This window comes from Lepisma saccharinum, chromosome 17 (assembly GCF_977018435.1).
Source record: "Lepisma saccharinum chromosome 17, izLepSacc3.1, whole genome shotgun sequence".
Lineage (NCBI taxonomy): Eukaryota > Metazoa > Arthropoda > Insecta > Zygentoma > Lepismatidae > Lepisma > Lepisma saccharinum.
The window spans coordinates 49592546-49615980 of NC_139245.1; the positions used below are offsets into that span (position 1 = coordinate 49592546).

At 38.6% G+C, this 23435-nt stretch overlaps 1 protein-coding gene across 2 annotated transcripts in view; it reads right to left on the minus strand.

Annotated features, from left to right (window-relative positions):
* The window catches only part of Rme-8 (receptor mediated endocytosis 8), a 193259-nt gene extending 179401 nt beyond the window's left edge, over window positions 1–13858 (minus strand). The window contains exons 1-3 of one of the 2 annotated variants that reach the window (XM_083139435.1): window positions 13564–13858; window positions 5931–6012; window positions 2549–2822 (exon numbers count right to left, since the gene is read on the minus strand). In XM_083139435.1, coding sequence (XP_082995561.1) covers window positions 2549–2822; window positions 5931–6001 — 345 coding nt within the window. In that variant the 5' untranslated portion in view covers window positions 6002–6012; window positions 13564–13858. The other variant, XM_083139434.1, reaches the window with a different exon arrangement.
* Between the last annotated feature and the right edge of the window lie 9577 nt (window positions 13859–23435).

The window sequence follows — 23435 nt, forward strand, 5'->3', positions numbered from 1 at the left end:
ATATATATATATATATATATATATATATATATATATATATATATATTCATGGACTTTCAAAGTTATATTGTTATCAAAGAAGACAACTACCATGAGATATATTCACATAATCATGTAAAATGTCTTGATTTCATGTGTTATTACTAACCCTAGATTTAAGTGAAATAACCCAATCGTAACTTGGTTCGAACCCAGAGGAACTTTTAATGTGAATTCATGTGAAGGTAATTTTTCTCTTAACGTTACACTCAACAAATGTCATTTGCAACACCGGGAGCTGCAATCATGTAAACGCTGCCTTATATATATATTTTTGTATATGTGAGCTCCGCAAAGCAAATATGAGGGTACTTAGTTAGCTAGGAGTTAGATGGGGACCATCTAAGATCAGGTGGGGCAAATTGTAACGTGCATTTAATGTAGCGTTATAATGCATATTACAATTGTATGAGTTGGTTCTGAAAAGAAGTAACAGACAGTTAAAGGAAGTTGATCTTGCCAGTTACTCAGCACTGGGCAGTTAAGGTTAGACGCCTTCCTCCACGTGTGAAGGTTGAACCTCGGAGACGGCTGTGGCTTAGCATACACCACTCAAAAGGCAAGGTCTTAGCCATGATATGACAATAATATCAATCACTAGCTGTCAGTCGTGTAGTGTCAATCATATGATATCATCATATGATTAGGTGTCAGTCATCAAGTGCCAATCATCTGATGTCAATCAAGTGATATCATCAAATGTCAATAAATGTGACACACATCCGGTGCAGATGTACCTAGAAGGTTACGCATCTAGTACGGATGTGCCTGGCAAGGCCTTTCTTATAGAAATAGGACAGTTTGCGAAGATAGCCACAAAAACAGGAAAGAACACACTTCTGATTGACAGGCTGAGTAATTAGGCAAGGTCAACAACAAATTACATATACTGAAGATTGGAGAATTAAGTATGTTGTGTGTGTCGGAACGCTGCCCGAGCTGTTTCAGGGTGCAAGTTCAAGGTAAGCTTACAACTGAGTTCAGTGTTGCTGGAGACTTAGATGCTCCTTGTGTAATACCAAACTTAACTGATATGATTGGGTTATAACATAGCTTAGGAGTAGGATACTAACAAATAATATTCATTTGCTACATGTTAAATAAATTATATTATTCCGAATTGTGAGTGTCTCTAATGTTCCCTGAACTACTGCCCTTAAGAAATGTCTCTCTCTAAAAGAGCGGCGTTTCAGCCTTCAGCGCTCGCGTGCTGAAAGGTGATACTCTAGTGGTTACGTGGCCGAGGTTTCAAATAAATCACTCCATTTTTCTTCCTTTCCTAACAGAGTAAGCACGACCCCTCTGCTGCCAGTGTGCACCAAGGTAGAACAGATATCAACGATCCGTTTCTCTCCTCCAAAGGTGTGTCAAGGGCTTTCAGTACAACACGGGGACAGTACTCTACCACGTAGAAGTGTGTATGAGTGGATGGAGAATTTAAAAATGACCGGAGAAGTGAGAAGCACGAAGCGAGAGCAGGATGCCCATCAATCTCCATCACTGATGGAAAGATTCAACAAGCTCAAGAGATGATTCTGACGAACAGACTGGTCACAGGGTGGCAGTCGATGAGGTGGCATGCTCTCTGCAAATTAGTCATCAGTAGCATGCCCAACGAGCATGGGGGTTATAACCTCCCCTTTGGCAAAGTATTCTTATAAAAATGAATGTCACAGGCAGGATAAGATGGCAAAATAAGGACAGACTACTAAAAAAAAGTGTATGTAACTCACTCCCCTTTCGAAAATTCTGGGCACGCTATTGTTAGTCATGGTTCTGTGTGCAAAATCATCCACGACAAACTTCAGATCACTGATCTCTGTTTTCCCTTGGTGCACACTGCCAGTAGTGTAGCCATGTTTACTCTGTTACAAAAGAAAGAAGAATGGAGTGATTAATATGTAACCTCTGCCACTTAAACACACGAGTACCACCTTTCAGCAAGCAAGCACTGAAGGCAGTGTGGCCAACCTAAAGAAAGTTACGGTGAAAAGTGCAGATAGTTATTGACTTTGTGTAGTATGTCCTGCTGCATAATCCTGAAGAATCCAAGTGAACTTGGTGAAATAGAGATGGCAAATGGTGTGTACATTTTCTTATACCAAATTCTCCATATTCACACTAGAGGATATTCTTCCTCTGGATATCTCAACCTAACTAAAATGCCCAAAAGACGCATGAAAGTGAAATGAGGTTATTCTATAAGTCCATTTTATGCACAGTACGGCTAATTGGGATTGGGCCTACAGTTTAAAGTGGGATCCGAACATCGATGTGCCTCCACCGGGTATTAAACCAACGATCCTTTGATTACAAGGCAATGGAGTTACCACTATGCCATTGGAGATGCCTACGAGCAAGAAGGTTGATTCATGAAAGAGAGACTAAGACTAAGTGGATATCAAAGTAATCTGAACCAAAATTAACACATTTTGGTGAAATATATCTACATCTCAACAGCTTAAAAAATTAAAACTTTCATATTCTTTTACAAAAATACTGTACTTACAGGCAATTCTTTGCTCTTCTCAGCAAACTGTTGTCGAAATTTAAGAGCTTCAGTCAGCAAGTCTGCACGATGTTCTGTAGAGAATTTCATCGTATCCACTTTCTTATCTTTCTTCATAGTAATCGTAAACTGGTTGTTAGGTAGCTGACCAGCACCCTTGGCATTCGGAGTGACATTAATGAAGTCATTGTATGGCCATCTGTTGGTTACTTCAAGCGTACTTGGATTGTATGTTGTAATTCCCATTGTTCCCACAGAAAAGATTCTTTTGTACCTGTGTGAAAAAAGTTGCATTATTTATCTGATACGAATTACAGGAGATTTAGAAATTTATATATCATCTGGACGATATATCACCAAACACTAGTGACCACAATCCAGTCACTCTTCAGAGAGAATGTGAACCTTATAAGCAGTGTACGAAATAATGCGAATGGGGGGAGGGGGTAGGACACAGTGTCTACCAAAATAACAAAAACAAAATTCTTGAAATTTTCTTGACCCTTCTTTCTTTTCATTTTTCTTAACCTTTATTTATTCGAAACCTACTTGGGTAAAGTTGGAAATTAGCAATTAAGAAAAATAAATATTTAATTAATGAAAAATTAACGATATTATAAACATAATGCACTAGGCAGTATTTGAAATTCAGCTTAACAGAAATGTGCATAAGTTTATTGCTGCTACTGCAGACTTACATGAAATAGTAAGTTTCTTTTCCCTTTGGCTCATACCTTACATTATACATGTTTAAAACAATATCACTATTCAGCAAACCATATAAATATATGTAAAAATGATTATTGCATAATTACAGCGAGATACTGCCACTGATCACCATATATTTACTTGTATTTATTTATTTATTTATTTATTTATTTCAGAAATTGAACGCAACAGGTATATTACCCATTAATGGCGTTCATTATACAATAATTTTGTGATAACATTATTGAAATATTGCACAGATGAATGTAGTATATAGACAGAAAACATTTAACAAACATATAAATCTTAGGTTCTATCGTAATTTATGTAATTTTAATATACTCCTTTTCAAAATTGCGGTCGGGCAAAATAAGTCCACACTGTTTTCACTTTTGATGGTATCATTAAATGTTTTACACATATTCCAAATTGGGGATATTGTCAGAGCGTTGGTTCTATTACGACGGAGGCTGAAGAGTTGCGTTCTTGGTCGTAATTTGCTTGAGGGGACGTAGAAGTCGAGCTGTGACAGGGCGAAAGGAGCTTCGATGAGATTATTTAAAATTTTGTGGAGGAAAATGAGCTGATGCATGATGCGTCTGTTGTTGAGAGTTGTTAGGTTAAAATATCTGAGAAGGTTCTCACGGGATTCCATTTGAGGGTATATACCATCTAGTTTGTACTTTAAGTGTCTTAAGAATTTACTTTGAATTTGTTCTATTTTGTTTACATCTTGCTGGGTTTGAGGGTGCCACACTATACTTGCGTATTCAATTTTCGCTCTAACGTAAGCATTATAAAGCATCATTAAGCTTCCGACATTTTTGAACTCTTTACATGTACGCATTATAAATCCCAGAAGTCTGTAAGCCTCGTTTGTTACAAAGTTAACGTGCGCGTGAAATGTAAGTTTAGAATCAAACAGAACTCCTAGATCTTTGATTGTTTCTACCCGTTTTAATTTTTGTTTATTTATGCAATAGTCGTATTTTATTGATGTAGTGTTTCGAGTATATGACATTTGGTAACATTTTTCGCTATTTAAGATTAGTTTGTTGCTTTCGCACCATTCCACAAGACTGTTTATGTCCGCCTGTAACTCGGTACAGTCACTGTAACTGCAAATTCTTTTGTATATTTTTAAATCGTCCGCAAAAAGTAGTTTACCCGATTGATTCAGATGTTCGTGAAGATCATTTATGTACATGAGAAAGAATAAGGGACCAAGGTTAGAGCCTTGGGGAACTCCGGATGTAGCTTCAAATTCATCGGAAGTATTTCCCTGAAACGTTACGTACTGTTTGCGGTTTGTTAAGTAGGATTGACACAATTGTAACATCGGATTCGATAGATTGTATGATTTCAGTTTTTCTATTAAGATTCTATGGTTTACGGTATCAAACGCTTTCGAAAAATCTGTATATATTACATCTACTTGAGCTCCGCTATCCATCGCAGTTGCGATAAAATGAGTTATTTCTGATAGGTTGGTACAGACAGACTTTTTACATAAGAAACCATGTTGATAAGGAGAGATCACTGATCGTATGTGAAAAGAAATGTGCTTGTAAAGAATTTGCTCTAAGAGCTTGGCAGGTGCTGCCAGGACTGCTATCGGCCTGTAATTCTCTACATCATTTTGCTTATTTGTTTTTGGTATGGGGGTAATTTTTGCTAATTTCCAAATATCTGGAAATGTTGAGGTGGAAAGTACAAGATTGAACAGCGTGTGCAGGGGGTATTTGAGTATCTCACCGCATCCTTTAAGTATGTAAGGCGGAATTTTATCGGAACCAATAGATTTTTTCGGTTTAAGATTTTTAATGGCATCTTCGATTTCTTTAAGACTAATATCTGATAGGTTTAGTTTATCGATTTCACTGTAAGTTTGAATATTCAAAGTCTTATTTTTTCCATCATCCTGCCGGTACACAGATTGAAAATATTTAGCAAACGCTGTTGTTACTTCTAGAGTGTCAGAAAGTACTTTACCTTGATATTGAAAAGGTTCTGCTCTTTTTTGTTTTTTCATATTTTTGGCAAAGCTGAAGATGAGATTAGGGGTACGAAGTATGTTATACTCTGTGCTTGAAATATAATGCGTGTATGCTTTTTGAATCCCTCGTTTAACAATATTCCGAAGTTCTTTAAATTTCTCATGATGATGTTCAGCGTGGGGAGCGTTATTTTTCCATTTTTGCCTATGACATGCTTTCTTCCTGATATTCTTTATAATTTCCCGTGAGAACCAGCTCGGAAATTTCTTCGGTTGAGTTTTCGTTGAAGGTACGCATTTGTTAAATATGTCATACACCATTTCATAGAACTTATCAATAGCGGCATTAATATTAGTGTATTTCTTCAGATCATTCCAATTTACAGCTCTCATAAGATTATACATTTTTAAAAAATCTGCATTCCTAAAGTTATAGTTATATTCTGCTTGAATTGAATTTTTCGTGATAGATTTAAATTTAGTCATGGAAATGTCAATATTTAAAGCTGGGTGATGAATGTCTTCTGGTACGAGAGGATCGGATTCCCTTGTGACTGTTATGCTATTAACGTTACTTAAAATCAAATCTAACGTTCGTTGGTTATCATTTTTTATGTCATTGAAGCTGTTTAGTATGGAAAAAATATATAATTAAAAAATCTGCATGTGCTGTCTTACCTTCCTTTCCAGTTAGAATGTTTGGTAACATGAAAGCATGCAAGATCCTGGTTATCTTTGATGGGCATCATTTTGTCACCACCTGGGAAATAAACAGAAATTGTTAACATCCGAATTAGCTATAAGCATAAAACATTTCTTTGGACTTTCTAAGAAATGAGTAAAATTTGACTGCTGAGAGTGTATCTACATGTATACTAGGCAAAGATTCGCACATAGCATTCACTAGGGGTGTAAGAAATGGTTGAAGAATGGACACTCACAGACATTCATGTATAGGCTGAAATTCGAACCTGGGACCCCTGCAATGTGCTAACCACTCCACCACGGGTGGTGGAAGAAGAAGATTAAAAATTAAACAGAAAATGGTATTAGGCATGCCTTTGTGGCCACCACAATAGACCAAAGTGAATGGAAAAATATATTATGTAGCACTGGTATATTTCTACAACCATGCAAAGCTGCCTTGAAAATAGGCTGATACTTCTTGGGTAAAAAGTAATAACAATATATAAGAGCAGCAGTGTTGCCAGCTTGCAGCAAAAATTTTCGGAATGTTGATTCTGGTGTCCACCCTGTGGATGCTGGATATTGGAGGGAGGCTTGACAAAACCACCATTCTTCAAGGATATGTAATGTTCATTACCAATTTTGAAAAAAAAAAAAAAAAAGAAATTACACAACATTTTTAAAAGTTATAATTAACGAGGAATTTAGAAAATTGGGCATTTACCCCTAGAGCTCATGTAAAAGTGAAATACATCAGCAACAAGCAGCGGTTGAGGAATTATAGCCCATATTTTCCCAAAAGGAAACAAACACCTTTTTCAAACTCCGCTTGTTAATAATAGTAACAATGGATATAGTGTTTCGTAATTTGAGTATGTCACACCTTAGTATGTACACAAATGAACAAAAAAGAGCTGAAACATCGTGTGTAGTTTTCAAGAAACTGTACATTAATTGCTGTCAGATGGTGCTGAGAAGCTAAGAAAGGGGATTACACCAGGGAGAGGGGGAGGGGGATATTCATGCCCATCTGCTAAAGGTTTGAGTATTTCAGGATCTAAGTGTCTCACTTTTTTGAAGATGAATGTCCTTACGTTAGGCACATGGTGTACCAGTGTCCTCCATCGATTTTCATTGTGAGATTACAACACTGTGGACTATACTGAACATGAGTGCTTCTGTGTAGCTGAATATTCTTTTTGTCTCTTTGTTCTTACCTCAGTTCTCAGTTCTGCTGCACTTCTAAGCTACATAATATACAGTTAACGTCAGTTGCGTGCTTGGGGTACAGTTGTCTACATGCACCTAAATATGTAACAAGAAAAATATTAAAGCGTCAAAACAGAGAACACACAGCAGGTTCTGATGTCATATGAAAGTGGGTTAGTGAGAAAAGGAAGGACACATAGGTATGTGTTAGTGATGAAAATGAACAGGGCACCGCTTCGGTTGTTCTATATTTAAGCATGTAGGGAGACAACTGTACCCCAAGCGAGGCTCTGGCGACTGGCCCCATGGCCAGTATAATTTTGTTTGTGTTGTCCTGTGTTTTGTCCTTACTTTACAGCTCCTTTACGTGTAACGATAAAGGGCTGGACCCCGTATAATGTGACGGGTGCAAAATAGCCTTAGTGCTGACACACTAAAGATTTTAAATTCAAATTCAAACTGTACCCCAAGTACACGACTGACTTTAACATCACCATATTACATCATTTAGAAAGTGCAGCAAAACACTACAACTGAGCATGCACAGTATCATTCACGGTGCATTTCATACTTCAAGGTTGTTGAAGGATTGGAGGAACGGTGCACCCCATGTACATAAGTATGTTACAGAAAATGATAAGCCTAAAGCTACAGATTAGAAGTTTTCTGTTCACTTTGAATCATTGGGGCAAAATAATTTTGTGAAAATGTTCATTTCGGGGGGAATCTCGAAATTTCACTCACCATTAGATCTCTGCCATTCAACCCCCCCCCCCCCCCCCCGTAACATATTTTTCACAGTAAGTAATATTATTGAAAGATTAGGCACACACAGATGTACTACGTAGAAATTTTCAGCAAAAAATGCAGGTTCAACCAGGACTTAAACCCAGGTCTCTGGCATACAGTGCCATTGCTGTAACCACTGAGCTACCGAGCCAGCTTGGCTTCGCCTGATTTTTCACTGTCGCTATTTTACCTGCGTGGAATCGTCTCTGCCAGTGCTACCACGACAGGATCTGTTGCCTTTGAAACACAGTAGACTTCGATGTTGCCTGGTTCTTCCCAGCGTAGAGATGTTAATTATTGAAGATTAGGCAGACACAGGAGATGTACTACGTAGAAATTTTCAGCAAAAAATGCAGACTCCACCAGGACTCGAACCCGGGTCTCTGGCATACCGTGCCTTTGCACTAACCACTGTGCTACCAAGCTGGTTTGGCCTCGCCTGATTTTTCGCTGATTTACCGCAGAGATGATTCCACACAAGTAAAATAGTGACAGTGAAAAATCAGGCGAAGCCAAGCTGGCTCGGTAGTGATTTTTTACTCTTGCACTTTTTTACATGCCCACATGTATGAAAAGTGAACACGTGAAAACCTACCATCCTCAGACTTTACACGGCATAAAAGGGGCCATGTGCTAAAGATAAGCAAATCAATGAAACCTAACCTACTCTCACCTAAACTAACTTTAACTCACACAAAATTATAACAAGCACAACTAATCACAGAGAAGAAACCTAAGCACTTCTAATCAAGCTTAACCAAACTTCAATTACCTCAAATCTGACATATTTAATCTCGAAAGTAGATGTTATTTTTGTACAAAATATTTCAATGTAAAAATAAAGACATTTAAAATAAATTGAGCTTTTTTTGTTTTCTTCTTTCCCTTTGATTCCTAAAAAATGAATTATTGTTTTAAATTCACTTTATGCACAGAAAGGCTAATCGGGACTGAATCTCCAGTTTAAAGTGGGATATGAACCACTGTGCCATGTGCCTCCACCAGGTATTGAACCTGGGACCCCTTGGTTAAAAGGTGATGGCATTACCACTACGCCATTGGGAGGCCCTCAAATCCTAAAAAAAAAAAAAAAGGCACGTTTCTTGCATACCCTAGGTTAGACCTATGATCTTATATCACCTTTAGCAACTACATTGCAAGCTTCAAATGTGATTAATTAGTTACAGAATGATACATTAAAATTAAACCGAGCTCTCGGCAATCATAATTGTGTTTGTTTGCAACAGTGATTTATGGATCATGCAATTTGAAAATGTCTAATGGGACTCATTGTGAGCTGTGGTACCTATGTTGTTAGGGTGCCTGACTACCATGCAAGAGACCTGGGTTTGATCCCCGGAAGGGGAGAACTGGAATTTTTTTTCCACATGTTCAAGCATCTCCGACGCCCCCCAGCATCGTATAAACTGGGTACCTGCAGGAAACTTTGGGAGGGGGGTAGAGATACATATCACATCACCCCAATTTCGGCCGTGATCAAGGCCCTAACTCCACCCTTTTACACCTTTATGGCATGGTGCAAAGCACAGGGGAGCACTTTACTAATGGAACTGATTGTTCACAGAACAGTTCCAATATATGAAGTTAAGAATTGGGAAGCTTCGAGATCTAAGAAAAACAGACAAAGATCTATCTCTGAAATAATTATTCAAGGAAAAAATTTCCTCACTCTACTTGTGATTTTAGAGGTATTTTCAGCTCCAAAATTCCTTCCACTTGCACCTCACTCATGATTAGGGCCAAGATGGTTATAAAATATCTAAAATATGAATGCAAATATGCATATTTGCACTTGAGAACAACAACTTACATTTTTAAATGTTTACCATCAGTTACTGCAAAAATCTTACATGTAAACATATTTGTTTCTTTCAGCTCATACGATTTAACATGTAAAAAATGTAAAAAGTTGCAGTTTTGAATTCTTCCACAGATTCTTGTTTTCAAAGCAAACTTTCCAAAAATTCAAGGTACAATTAGATATCTTCTCCATGTACATTGTTGTCGTTTCTCTCTCAAAAAGAGTAGATGTTGAGTGTTCCACAAGAATGACAACAGAAGTCTTACCTCATTGGTAAAAGAAAGTGGAGATTAAACATAAGACAATATTGCCAACGTACAGATGTAAAATACAATTTTAGTAATGGCTGTTGGTTCTAAAATATGCAAGGAGTTAATGCATATGATTTATATTGTTCCTTTTGTTTTATTCCGATTTCATCATGTTACGTATGTATTTCTTACATGGTTCGATTTCGATTTATGTCGGTTAACACATGCTACAGAGTTTTAGCGATTACTTACTGCATATTTCCTTGACACTGTTTCTTCACTTCCATGTACATACTTCTATATAATTCTTGCTGACATAATGTTCGAAGATTTTGTTCAATTCATGCATTCATAGTTAGGTTAGGAGGGTCAGGTTTAGTTCCCTTAGAATTTCAATAACAACCCTAAATGCCTTCATGGTTAGGTTAGGATGGTCAGGTTTAGTTCCCTTAGAATTTCAATAACAACCCTAAATGCTTTCATGGTTAGGTTAGGATGGTCAGGTTTAGTTCCCTTAGAATTTCAATAACAACCCTAAATGCTTTCATGGTTAGGTTAGGCACGTCAGGTTTAGTTTTCTTAGCATTAAAATATTCTTGAATGCTTTGATAGTTAGGTTAGGTTGTAGTTTGTGTAATGTATCAAGCATGCAAAATGGGGAGTTTTGCGCAAGGTACCTCTAACATCTTAGTTTACCCATAAATTTGACGGTAAAAATCTACTATTCCCTGGACACCTATAACTTCTTCCTTTTGTCAATTTTTCGCGGAACACTCTTTAAGGAGTAATCACGGTTTTTTGATCAAAGTAATTGCAATTTTTCACATTACAAGTACTTCTTTCTCGTAGTCTCTTCGTTTGCCTGAGACACAATATGGCACATACACCTTCCTACATAATCGCGTGTCATGCTTGTGTTTTGTCGATTTTCATTCATTATGCAGTGTTTGAACCTTCGGAACCCAAGAAATACCCGTAAACAAAGCTCATCTGATCCATTTTTTTCCCCGCATTGTTTTACGAAGAAAATTCTAATGTATCGTGGCGTTATCCATGAATGGTTTTCGGGGCTATCCGTCCCGGAATCGATGGGAAATTTAAACTAAAAAATTATTTTCGTTTTTGAAATTTTTGAGTTCAAATTTCCCACAGATTCCAGGCTCCGCCCCCAGGGTAATTGACCTTCCACCCCAACCGCAGCCCCGCCTCCGCTCTGCTCCAGCTTTCTCTATAGAGTCCCTGTTAAAGGCATGTTAGAAATTGGCCGGAGTCACCTGCCCCAAATGAGCACCAAACTTTTAAATTTGAAGAAATCAGTTTCCAGGATACGGAAAACTTACCTGAATTTCACCACGCATCCACGACACGTCATATTAGGCATATACCCACAGCCCATTCCTTCTAACAAGTAGCTTACATTCACTGCCACATTTTCAACATTCCTTTCCTTTCTTCACGATCCTGTGTTCAATTCAATTAAAAAATCCACTGGATCTTCCACACCCGGTACGAAGTTCACCACCCATCCATGACACGTCATGTTTCTAACTTTCGTTGCAAACACAGACAGTTCGAAACACTGGATAACCAATGAACAAAACACAATCACAACGTGTGATGATGTACGAAGGTGTACGCGCCAAACGCTATTGTCCATCGGAGAATTAATTTTCAACAAAGAACATGAATTTCCGCTATGATACATTCCCACATGACACAAAACACCTTCCAGATGTTAGACAATGCTACAGGAACTTATTACCATAAGTAGTTTCTTCTATAAAAATGAAGAAATCTGTCCAGGGAATATCAGATTAGTATCATTATAACTATGCTTGCCTAACCTTACCTGAAATGGTTATCTGTGAATGATTTGTAGGCCACTGATCACTTTCAATAAGCAATTCCTAGTTTTGTAGTACGTAACGGACGAACAATGTTTCATCATTACGGAACACGCCATATGTAGAATTATTGCGGTAAATAACAACGTTATTTTACAACTTCTACATGTAAATGTACAATTTTAACATGCAATCCTCACATCATAACTCCAGATACGTCACCAGGAGTGCATAAGAAGTGAGTATAATAAGTAGGAAGTGAATTACCTACTTTCTCTATATTGTCAATTCTTACCGAATTTGAAAAAAATCATGAAACAATACGAATGTATGCATTTGCATATGCAATATGTGCCACGAGTTATGTTACATGCATAACTATGTGGGCAGTATTTATGATTAACTACCTCCATCTTAGCCCCAAAAATGCAACATGTATATCCTAAGTAGCTACTGCCTCTCATACACATCAATAATCACATACCAGTACTGAGAATATTATGCATAAATCAAACAGGTGTGTGAACTTGGGCTGGCATTTAAAGGGGGAGAGGGGGACAGGAAAAATTACAAGCTTTTACGAAAGCAGGATATATATTGAATTTTCGAAATTTATGGGGAATGAGTTTACAATACCGGATCCCTCTCCAATTTCTATGAAATTTCGCCTACTCACTAATTGTGAACTCCTAATCACGAATCTGCATGTAATAATTGGCGGTCAAGTATGGAAATCGAGAAAAATATGAAATAAACTATGTTTTCTTAACGTAATGTAACCCTACCTTAAGAACAATAGCTCCATGAAAGACGCTATTTTCCCAACATGAAGAAATCAACAGGCAAGACAAGGTATAGTTCTCTTAGCTAAAAATTAATTTTTCTTTGTATTTAAGCTAATGAAACCTAACCTAACCTCGTAGGCATTCCTCGTCTGATGTCAGCAAGATTGTTGTGCGTAAAGGAATACCATTAATGAATTGCGAAATAAAGATGTTTCCGAATTGCTGTGTATGGACAATCACCGTGGTAAATCGCAAGATTATTTTACAAGTTCTAGACGTAAATGTACAATTTTAACAAGTGACCGCCAAATATGAACTACAGATACGTCATCAGGACACTGAAATCAGTAAGTAGGCGAAATTGTATAGAAATTGGAGAGTGGTCCAGTATTGTAAACTCATGCCATATATAATATATTTGATTAATATAAAGTTAAGAAAGTTGTAAAAGAATACATATGTCTTTATTCTGTGGTTGTACTTCGGTGTACTTACATGCAAACGCCACAATATTCAGTGCAACTTTTGATAGAAAAATGGTTGTTCTTCGTAGTACATTTGTATGCACCAGTTTTCCATTAATTACGATTCGACGTTGATATGTAGTGTCTGTGGGAAAATACATAACACTCTAGATATACACACGTTTAGAAATAGTGTTAGAAATTAATTTCATGAAACCAGCACTTACGAAATTGATAAAAATGTGAACATCGTTACGAATGTGTTTATGTTAGTATGTTCTTACTGTTTATTTCAAGTTTACTTGCTATTGCATTACGGAAAAAAATGTGCATGTGATACCATTGATGTTGGGAATGTTCCTTCCACGATTTAGCATCCTACGTAAACGTCAACCTTCGTGTGTTATCGTCTTATGTTTACCATGTAGAACATTACCAGAACAGCTTCTGAATACGTTACCAAAACTTTGTCATCAGCAAAATACGAATGACATCCATAAATATTTCCTCTGAAGGTGTATATTAAGTTTTTCCTTCATTCGTTCGCAATCAGTTCGCATTCAAAACAAATGCACACCTCCTGTGCAGCAGCTGGGGGTGTCACCAGTGAAACTCCATAGTGTAGGATTACTTCAACAACATTCACTTCCCACTGCTTCGGAAAACTTAAATCTGTTTCGCTGTGATGTCGATGTCATCTCTTGTCATCCGTAAGATGTTACAGTAGCCCACCGGAAACGAAATGTATAATAACAACAATAATAATGTGGCAGCTGGAGCACATGACCAGCAGGATCGTCAGCACGGGTGGGCCAGAGTGGGCCATGGCCCCCGTGTCAAAATGATAAGATTTAGGTAGAGGCCAAGACACCAATCTCTGCCGCGGCACAGATCCCAATTTTAGTTTCGTCTCCCTGTCTCACGTGTTCTACCCTGCTCGCCAATCTTCGCCATTGTTTTGGTTTGGTTCTGCGGTGGAAGATATTTCGTAAATCACTCAATCAGGCTAGCAAGAACGGATGAGTGTATATTTCCTGTACCGCACCGAAAACAAAAAAAAAAAAAAAGGATTTGTATCCTAAAATGAACGGGGAATACATTTTTTTTTCAAGTAACGACATCCAGGATTCGCCATTTTGGCACGTGTTCGGCTAAGAGGTTTTTCGGATTGTGATTGTGTTATCCAGTTTTTAGTTCGTAGTTATTCCGTGTTCGGCTATAAAGGACCTCTTGTGAGGTATTCGAAGTGAATTTTAATTTGGAGATGTAAGATGTGCAGGCGCGGCTCGTGCATTATTTTCCTGGGGGTTCACCGAAGTCATATGACACACATTCAGTTTCCGCAAATAGACTTTCTTCTGCAAACAAAGGGATGGGGGGGGGGGGGCTTAAAAGATTGATACATAATTTTTTCATGGAATGAGGTTTCATAGTAGAGGTGTGCGTATAAATTTAGGACTAAAACTAAGTACAATAAATTGTTCATCTATGAAATAAATTTCGGGATTTATGGGCATCAAGGACGTCCTCAGGATTTGTTCGAGGGATGGGAAGCAAGATCATTTTTTTCTAGGGGGGACAAACGAGGCACATTTTTCCCTGTAATAGTACTGTTCTCTCAAAAAACACTCCTTCAGTCCCTGCAACGTCTTTATCGTATCAATCCCTAAGATTGTATGTTTATTTTATTAAGTCTCTCTGAACGCTTCATGTTGACCAGGGCATTCACTTGTTTTTCTCAGCTGTCTCAAGCCTCTTAGGCATGTTTACAATGCATTGTGTTGTGCCATGCAAACCTCCTGAGCATTCAGGAACAGGTAACACTTCTGGTTATGGTGTCAGCGGTTTGCATGGTAGCAATTATAATAAACACGATTCGGCGATTCGGCATCGAGGAAGAGCTCGATGGCCAGGGAAGATAGAGGTGAGACAAGCTGGGAAGTGACTGGACTTTGGGAATTGAGTTGGTAGAGAGAGGAGGTCAGCAAGACAGGAGGTCGATAGTGGAAGCACGCTTTGGTCAACACTTAGAGAGAAGCTTACAGAGGACTTCGCTATTTTCGATTCAGCTCAGAGACTTCAGTTAGACAGGTAATTATCCTACACCCAGCCATGATACAGGTTCAACGGTTCACAAAATCCAACGAGTTACCATTGTCTTTTCAGTAGTTTAATTCCTTTGTGTAATTTATACCTTTCGCATGCCAAGCAATAACTCGTCATGTCCATGACGAGTGGTCTCATCAAGAGGATGAATGATGAGTAGTTTACATCACCCCAACAATTAACTGGTTCAGATCCCTTCATTCTATAGAATGACACGTTATAATAATCATCATAAATTACTGTGACTGAAATGAAAATATATGTGTGTAATAAATAGTTTTAGGTTGACAGTAATTTTCCAGGCGGGTGTGGCCCCTTTTCCCCTTCCGGACGTCCATGCCTGCAATTATAAAACGACTAATCACAATGGTCCTACAATTATTAAAGGGAAATGGCAACCAATGGCATATGCGTACTAGAAACCTGAGAACCTTTCATTGGAATGTTACAGCTTTAATTTTTTCTATCTTCAAATTTGGAGTTGGTCGACCAGCACACGTTTTATCTCTAATTTTCTTTCAACAGACGAGAGGGTATGTTTTATCGGTCATTTCTTACCTGCGCAGACAGCAGCACCTACACTGCATCAAATGACGTAACATCCTTTGGAGCATCAATATTTTGCAACAACTATCCAAGCACTTCGAAAACTTACAAACTTGAAACATTGACACCGACAAGGTTCCTTTCTTGTCTAAGATCGCGGCATTCTTTTACTTTCACATATCCGAAGTGCTTCCATCTTTAAGGAAAATGTCTGAATGCATGCACGAGTTATTTTAGTAATGTATTTCTTTTATTTTAATTCATCGTGTCTAATTCCAGCTTTCATTCATTTCTACTCATCCTTCTCTGCCACAATTTTGCAATAATGCCAAGAAGTTCGGTACAAAAATGATTCAACAGAGAAGATTGAATGTGTAACGAATGCGCTTCAAACTTGAACCTCACAGGTGTAACTGTTACTGCCTGGCAGACACAGTTACTCGGGAGTGTGACTCAGAAGAGGTTTTTTAAGATGTGGACTGACACTCGCTTTTCTACGATTCAGAATATTTATTCTAAAACTAAGCCTAAGGATTACATTTTATGCACTCTTAATGTTAACTAAATATATATGTAAGACCTGACTTAGAAGAGTAATCTAAGGCGCCAACAACAGACAAATAAAGTCCATCATACCTTTTGGTCTAGCCACAGCCAACGATCTCTCGATAGGTCAGCAGTTCCCCGTGCCTGCAATCCTCAGACACAACAGGATGTTTATTTTATGTTTAAGTGGTTTTTATAGTATTATCTGTCTACTCGTCAAGCTGCCCTACCGCGTGGCCTTCCTAGAGCTTCCTTATCATTGTGACTATTTTCGCCTAAGTTCATTTATTGGCACGTGGACTCACTTGGTCAGTTGGCAACCTTTCAGCTTGTTGGCAGCTGTCAGGCAAGGCCGACCTTTGGAATGTTTCCAATGTCACACGTGTCTTTGTAGACCTTGTTCAGTGCCAAGTCTTGGCACTAGCCCAATGCTAAGTCACAGGTTCCGTTCTCTTGGCTGTAAACACTTCCTATTTACGACCTTCCACATTGCAGAGCAGCTGACAAGAGACACGTCATATGTTGTTGATTATTGGGAGGGTTAGGTATCTGTTGGCATCGAGCCAACCGCTGGCTGTTGCTCATGTGCTCGTTACAATTGCCCCACCTTATCCTTAGATGGTCTCCATCTAAGTCAGTACTAAATTATAAACCCTCCTATATATATATAAAAAAAAAATTAAAAATTCCACAAGGAGCAAGTTAGACAAGTGACATATAACATGATTAATAAGTTGAAAATACATAGAAGGCTCCGTACCAAACCTTGGAGGGTTCACCTATGAACAAAAATAGTGAGTGCATATGAAGCAGATTACATACATATAGTAAAGAGGCGTCTTCTTGATAAATATTACATAGTAGTTGAAGAGGCACTGAATCTTGAAAACATTGACACATTACACAACGATGTTCTTGAAACACCGCAGGTAGTGTTATAAATCATTTGGTTTATAAGTGTCTGGCTCACTCTTTCTTGAGGGGAAGCACTAAGGGAAGGAGTGACGAGAGTTTTTTTTTTTTTCTTTTTAAGGGGAGTCGGACCATGAGGTAGTAGGTCCAAAGTCCGAATTTCTAGAGATAGCGGCGCTGCCTCCGTAGTGCGGGTTGAAGTCGTGGACAGCTTCACTGGTACTGACATCACTGTAATTTGAGAAGGAACATATTAACAGGGTATAGATTCTTACATACATTATTATTCCAGAATACTCTCGTAGATAGGGGGTTCCCTGGGGGCTTCATATGTGGGAGCCCTCATCGGAACGGTCCGCGGAACAGACTTCCGAGCTCTCAGAGTTCGCCGGTGAACTCGCCACCATATCCACAAGATGAGTGTAAATAAGGCACATGATATTAAGGTCAACCAAACATAAACGATCACATCTATGTGTGAGAAAGAATGGTTCATGTTACCACGTTGGTGATTGATTCTGCAGGCAGGTGCGTTCTGTAGCTCAATAGGGCATTCATAGTTAGATCTGTTAGTCAAATTATAGTCTACCCAATGAATGGGCAAGATTTGGGAGATCTGTGCTTTGGTCGGGTCAGGAAGTATACAAGGGAATTGGGCATTGAAACAAGAGTGCATTATACATAGATTGCATTGGCAACCTAATTGAATAACGAGAGTACCAAAGGGGTTTTGACGTTGGAAACTAAAGAGTATGCTCTCGCACTTGACGTTGATGTCGACGTCAGAAGGCGATAACAATAGATATGTGGATACGTTGAACAGTATTGGAGTAGTGAATTTAGGATTAGTAGTGCAAGTTAAGGGGCAATATTGGACATGTCCCTTGACATCATTTAATATAGTTGATAGGAGGCATTTGTTACGAACAGTATACATGTCTCGAAAAGGGGTTATAAAGCACAGTGTGTCTTGAGAAATAGCGCAGAGTGGATTATAGAGACTTTTATCCTTTACGTTGTAAACAACATGAGTAGGAGAAATAGCTACTTGACAAGTTTTGTCATAGTACTGAAAGGGTATAGGATTGAGATGGTATGTAACTAATGTGGCATGTTTATGCACTAGAGGAACTTTAAACGCCAGCAAGGTTGTCGTGGTACTGATTGTACATTCGACAATGGGGATGTTATAATATTGGCCTAGATTGATGAGGGGAATCGCTAAGGTGTAGTTGAAGTTAATGATCTTTTGATTTAGGTGGGTGAGATGTTGTCCCAACAATTGAAAGGATAGTAACGCAGGATGCATGACTTTATTTTGGCAGGTTGATACTAGAAGATGAAATATTTCCGGTAAGTCCTTTAATGTCCAGTTACGAATATTTATCCAATCTCTGGCAGGAAATTTTTGGATCCTATGTTGTATTTCAGTTATATCTGGCTCTCTTAAGAAGAGTGTTCTTAAATGTGTCTTCTTGGCCCTGAAGTAACTCCAACCTTGTAATGAGGGATCAGTGTTAATAGAAGTATTTCCCAATGTATTGGGTAAGTTTTTCCAATCTAAATAAATTGATGTTATTGGATTATATTGAAAGCGATAGATTAGAGGTACGGAAGTTTCATACAGAATAGGGGAATCGACTTGATTAAGATGAAACCCAGAAGTAATAAAAGTTCTCATTGTTAATCCGTCAGCTTTTGATGTCATCCCTAATGTTACTGCGAACAGAACGGTTAGTCATGCCGTCATTGTGAGATGTACAGGATTGCGTCTAGGGTTATGTCTACGTGGTAAGGGTGTAGGTACTGTCCTTGAGTTATTAGGGAGGTGAATTCTAGGGATTTCGTCATTAATGAAAAGAACAGGGTTACTGTGAGCGTATGTGAGTCTATGAGGAGTCGGATTTGTCTTATTACCACAATTTACATAACGTTTAGATAGCCAGAATATTAGCACACTAAACAGTAAGAAGACTAATGACATAAGGATGTAAAAAAAAATGTCGTCTAAGAGTTCTATAGCGGGGTCTAGGGCGGTAGTATTCTGAATTTGACTAAGAGCTATGAGTTGGGTAGCTTGCAAGCGGTATTTTCGTATTGTCCATCCAATTAGAATGGTAAGCCCTATGTTCCAAATTATTAATAAAGATGTTTTGTAGTGGTGTTTTCCTGTAAGAGGGGGTAAAGCAGTCGTATCGATATTTTCTAAGATATCATTATATACGTCAGTATTTTCGGTTTGTGTAGAGATTTTTAAGAAAGGGATTTTCTCGGGCCATGTAGTATCCAGGCAGTCATTTAAATGTTTAAATTCGGCAGCCTTTGTTCCGGTAAATAATACATCGATTTTCATAGTGGGAATTTTTCCCCAAGATGCAGGCAAAATGTGATAAATTTCCATATTATCCTTTGATTGGCTAGAACAAGGGAAGGTTCTAGGGATGAAAGTCTCACTAGTTACTGACAGGGAACAATGACATGGTAAAGTGATCTCTAGTGCTCCAGGTTCGTTAGCGTAAGTGGTGAAGTTAAATATCTCGTTGTTACATTCTCCTGTTATCTCATGCGGTGGATTAGTAATGACGTAGTGGTCTTGAGCTATTTCCGTGATTATGACGTTAGTTCCGTCGTAGCACTGAAACATACAGTGCCCTGCTAGCTCTTGAATCGTTGCGCCTTGTCTTATCTTTTGTGCACAGGAGTTTCCAAGTGTGGCATCGTGGCCATAACGAGGTATGTAGCACATAGGGGAGTTATGGGGGTCACAAGTTGATAGAAATGTTCCTGATAAGAGTCTTATGGATGCGGAACTTGTTGCCGAAAATAAAGGTGGGTGAATAATACTGCATGTGCTGTTTCCCCATCTAAAGGGAACCGTTAGAAATTCTTCTAATACAGGGTTTTCACCAATTTTAATAATAGGGATCTTCAAAGTAACAGCAATTTTTCTTGATGAAAACAAACAGTGGGCCAGTGGCATAGTGTAATATTTCATAAGTTGGGCCGAAGGAATAGCTAATTGATAACCATGTTTCTCTAGAGTGAATTGTAGCCGTTTTAAGTCTCTTTTGAGGATCTGAGGTTTAATTAAGTTCAATGGAATTTTGTTTGTGAAACATGCTGTCCTTAACTCGTGCAATTCGGTGTTTCTTGTGTTTAATATTACTATTTGATGCAAAATTACTGAACGCAAGGCAATTAAGTGTAATTTATAGATGGTTACTTCTTCTTGCTTGGTGAGTTCTGAAAGAGTGTTTTTAAATGACGTTCGTAGGATATTTATCTGATTTTCCATCTCTACAAGTGTATTATTAGTCTGAGATACTATGTCGTGAATCTGAGCCTTTAGTAAGTGTACTGTTTGATGTTCTCCCTTCAAGCTCGAAGTGATTTTATAGATTTCTGAATTTAAGGTGCGTTCATTTACTAGGACGTCTTGGAATTGCTGCTGGCTGATGATTCCACAGCACCAATTGGCAAAATCTCCTATAAAATTAAGTCCTAGTCCTCTTTTTGTCTTAGCATAGTCGTCAATTGGGACAGGAAAATCCATCCATGTCGTATTTAAGTGTTTTTGTAGTAATTTCTGGTAAGTACTTACCAATTGTTCTAGTGCGTTAAATACCTGGTCTTCATTTCTGTCTGCTACCTGATTGAATTTCTCTCCATTGGTTAGTTCACTCAGCGTCTTGTCCAAGGTAAGTGAAGGTGTTATTTCCTGCGTGTACGTCAAGGGTACACTGCCTTCGTAGAGGGTTACCCTAGGAAGTTTCTTCCAGTAGGCTCCTGGCATGAGCCTAATTGTAGGGCTGGACCATGCCCATCCCAGCAACATGAACAGATATATTAATCTCATTATTGGGTCTGAAACTAAAAAGAGTTTGAGTGCCACTATTCTCATTAATTAGCTCCCCCACAAGAGTGCTTCGCCCCGAAGCCAGTGGGATTATAACCTAAACTAGTAATGAATGAACATACAAACAAAATAACAAAAACATATGTCATGACATAGATAATATGAAATTAATATAAGCTAAAAATATATATATATATATATATATATATATATATATATATATATATATATATATATATATATATATATAAGAAAAAGATTGCAATATACTAGATGTACATCGTAGTCTTAGTCGTTGGGTTTATTCTTCGAAGAGACCCACTCGAGGTTCCAAGTAGAGGGGCCAAAAGTGCAATGTGCCCCCGAGGTCGTCAAAGTATGTATGAAGGGTCCATAAATCTCCAGCGGCGACAATCATCATCTGGACGTGGAGTCGCAAGGTCTGGGAGAAATGGAAAAGCCAGTCTTCTCGGGATTGGAGAGAGTTAAGGCATCCTAGTCCAGCTCGTAAGAACGAGACAACGTCAAAAATTGTAAAGAAAAAATTAGGAGAATCCCGAGGTAAGACAAGATCCATAACATTGGTCCCAAGATCCACATAACTGTTGAAAGGTGCGACAAACGCAGTGGGTAATTCATGGTTTAGAAAGTTAAAAATTAAGACCTCCGTCTCCTCGTCAAAGTCAGGTGGGGTCAAAGCTAATTGTATATCTACTGCATCAGTCATATCGACAGAATACGGGAATGGAAGAATATCCGTCAAGTCCGTAGACTCGAACTCGAGTAGACAGATAATACTATAAAAACCACTTAAACATAAAATAAACATCCTGTTGTGTCTGAGGATTGCAGGCACGGGGAACTGCTGACCTATCGAGAGATCGTTGGCTGTGGCTAGACCAAAAGGTATGATGGACTTTATTTGTCTGTTGTTGGCGCCTTAGATTACTCTTCTAAGTCAGGTCTTACATATATATTTAGTTAACATTAAGAGTGCATAAAATGTAATCCTTAGGCTTAGTTTTAGAATAAATATTCTGAATCGTAGAAAAGCGAGTGTCAGTCCACATCTTAAAAAACCTCTTCTGAGTCACACTCCCGAGTAACTGTGTCTGCCAGGCAGTAACAGTTACATTTAATGGTGGAGGTGCGCTTTGATCCTTTTCCCTCGCTTCTGTCGATTAAGTAAGGTTCAAATATATGGGATGCTCTCTTTTTGTACTTTTTCTCATTCTTCGAAGCTGTATAAAGTCCATGATTGTCCTTTGGAGTAATCCTTTGGAGTAATCCTCTATTGCTAAAAAGGACTATCTGTGATCGTAATTGCCCAATTACATGGTTGTAACACGTCAACAGGCTTCTGGTGATCAAAAACCCCTCCTATCAGATTCCGTGAGGTGCCACTTACCCTCTTGTGCTGACGAAGCTATACGTACACCACTCCCTAGTGATTGCGATCGAGGCCTCACTATGCCGGACCAACCGCATCCAAATGAGATTTTCACACAAACTATGCAATCTCATCCTAGAGTGCCCTCCATACAACCAGACGTATTTAGTGCAGATCCAGGGGAAAACATTACAGACTTTTTAAAAACATACAACAGAGTTGCTATAATCCTGGGATGGACAGATGCGCAGAAAATTGTGTTTTTGCCTGCTTACCTCAAGAAAAGTGCGCTGGCGTATTGGGACTTAAATCACACTTCACTAGAGGGCCTAGAACGATTCTCTCAAATAGAGGAAACCCTCACAAAGGCATTTCAACCTCTTTTGCCAGTAGGTCAAGCCTATCTGGAGCTTGCAGCGCGAAAGAAAAACCCCACCGAATCAATCGAGAACTATTTCTATGATATTCTCAAATTGTGCCAACGAGCTGACCCAAACATGAATGTTGAAGGAAAAATCAATTTCGTATGCAATGGATTACATGCTCGCGATGCAGAAACTTTAGTTACAATGAAGTCACAAACTCTCGAAGACCTTTTATCCAATTTACGTCTTCTAGAGCGTGCTAAGCGTCAAGCGAACCTCGCTGAGCGAACTTACGCCCAAGTAGTAAAAGGTCATTACGAGCAGCCTCAGACTTCCCAGGCTAGGTCGGGAAATCAAACTAGATATGTGAACACTTTAGATCAGGAACGTTCACCCAAACAACAACAGTCATGGGACAGTCGAGACTCAAATTCTTCACGGGGAAATAATCAGGCCAGAGGCAGAGCATCATTCCGAGGACGTCCCACACCGCGAAATGGACGCACTACCGATAGGCGATGCTATTCTTGCGGATCCCCACATCACTACAGTTACACTTGTCCTAATCGTGGTTCGTACCCTTCAGGAAGAGGAAGGGGCCAATTTACAAA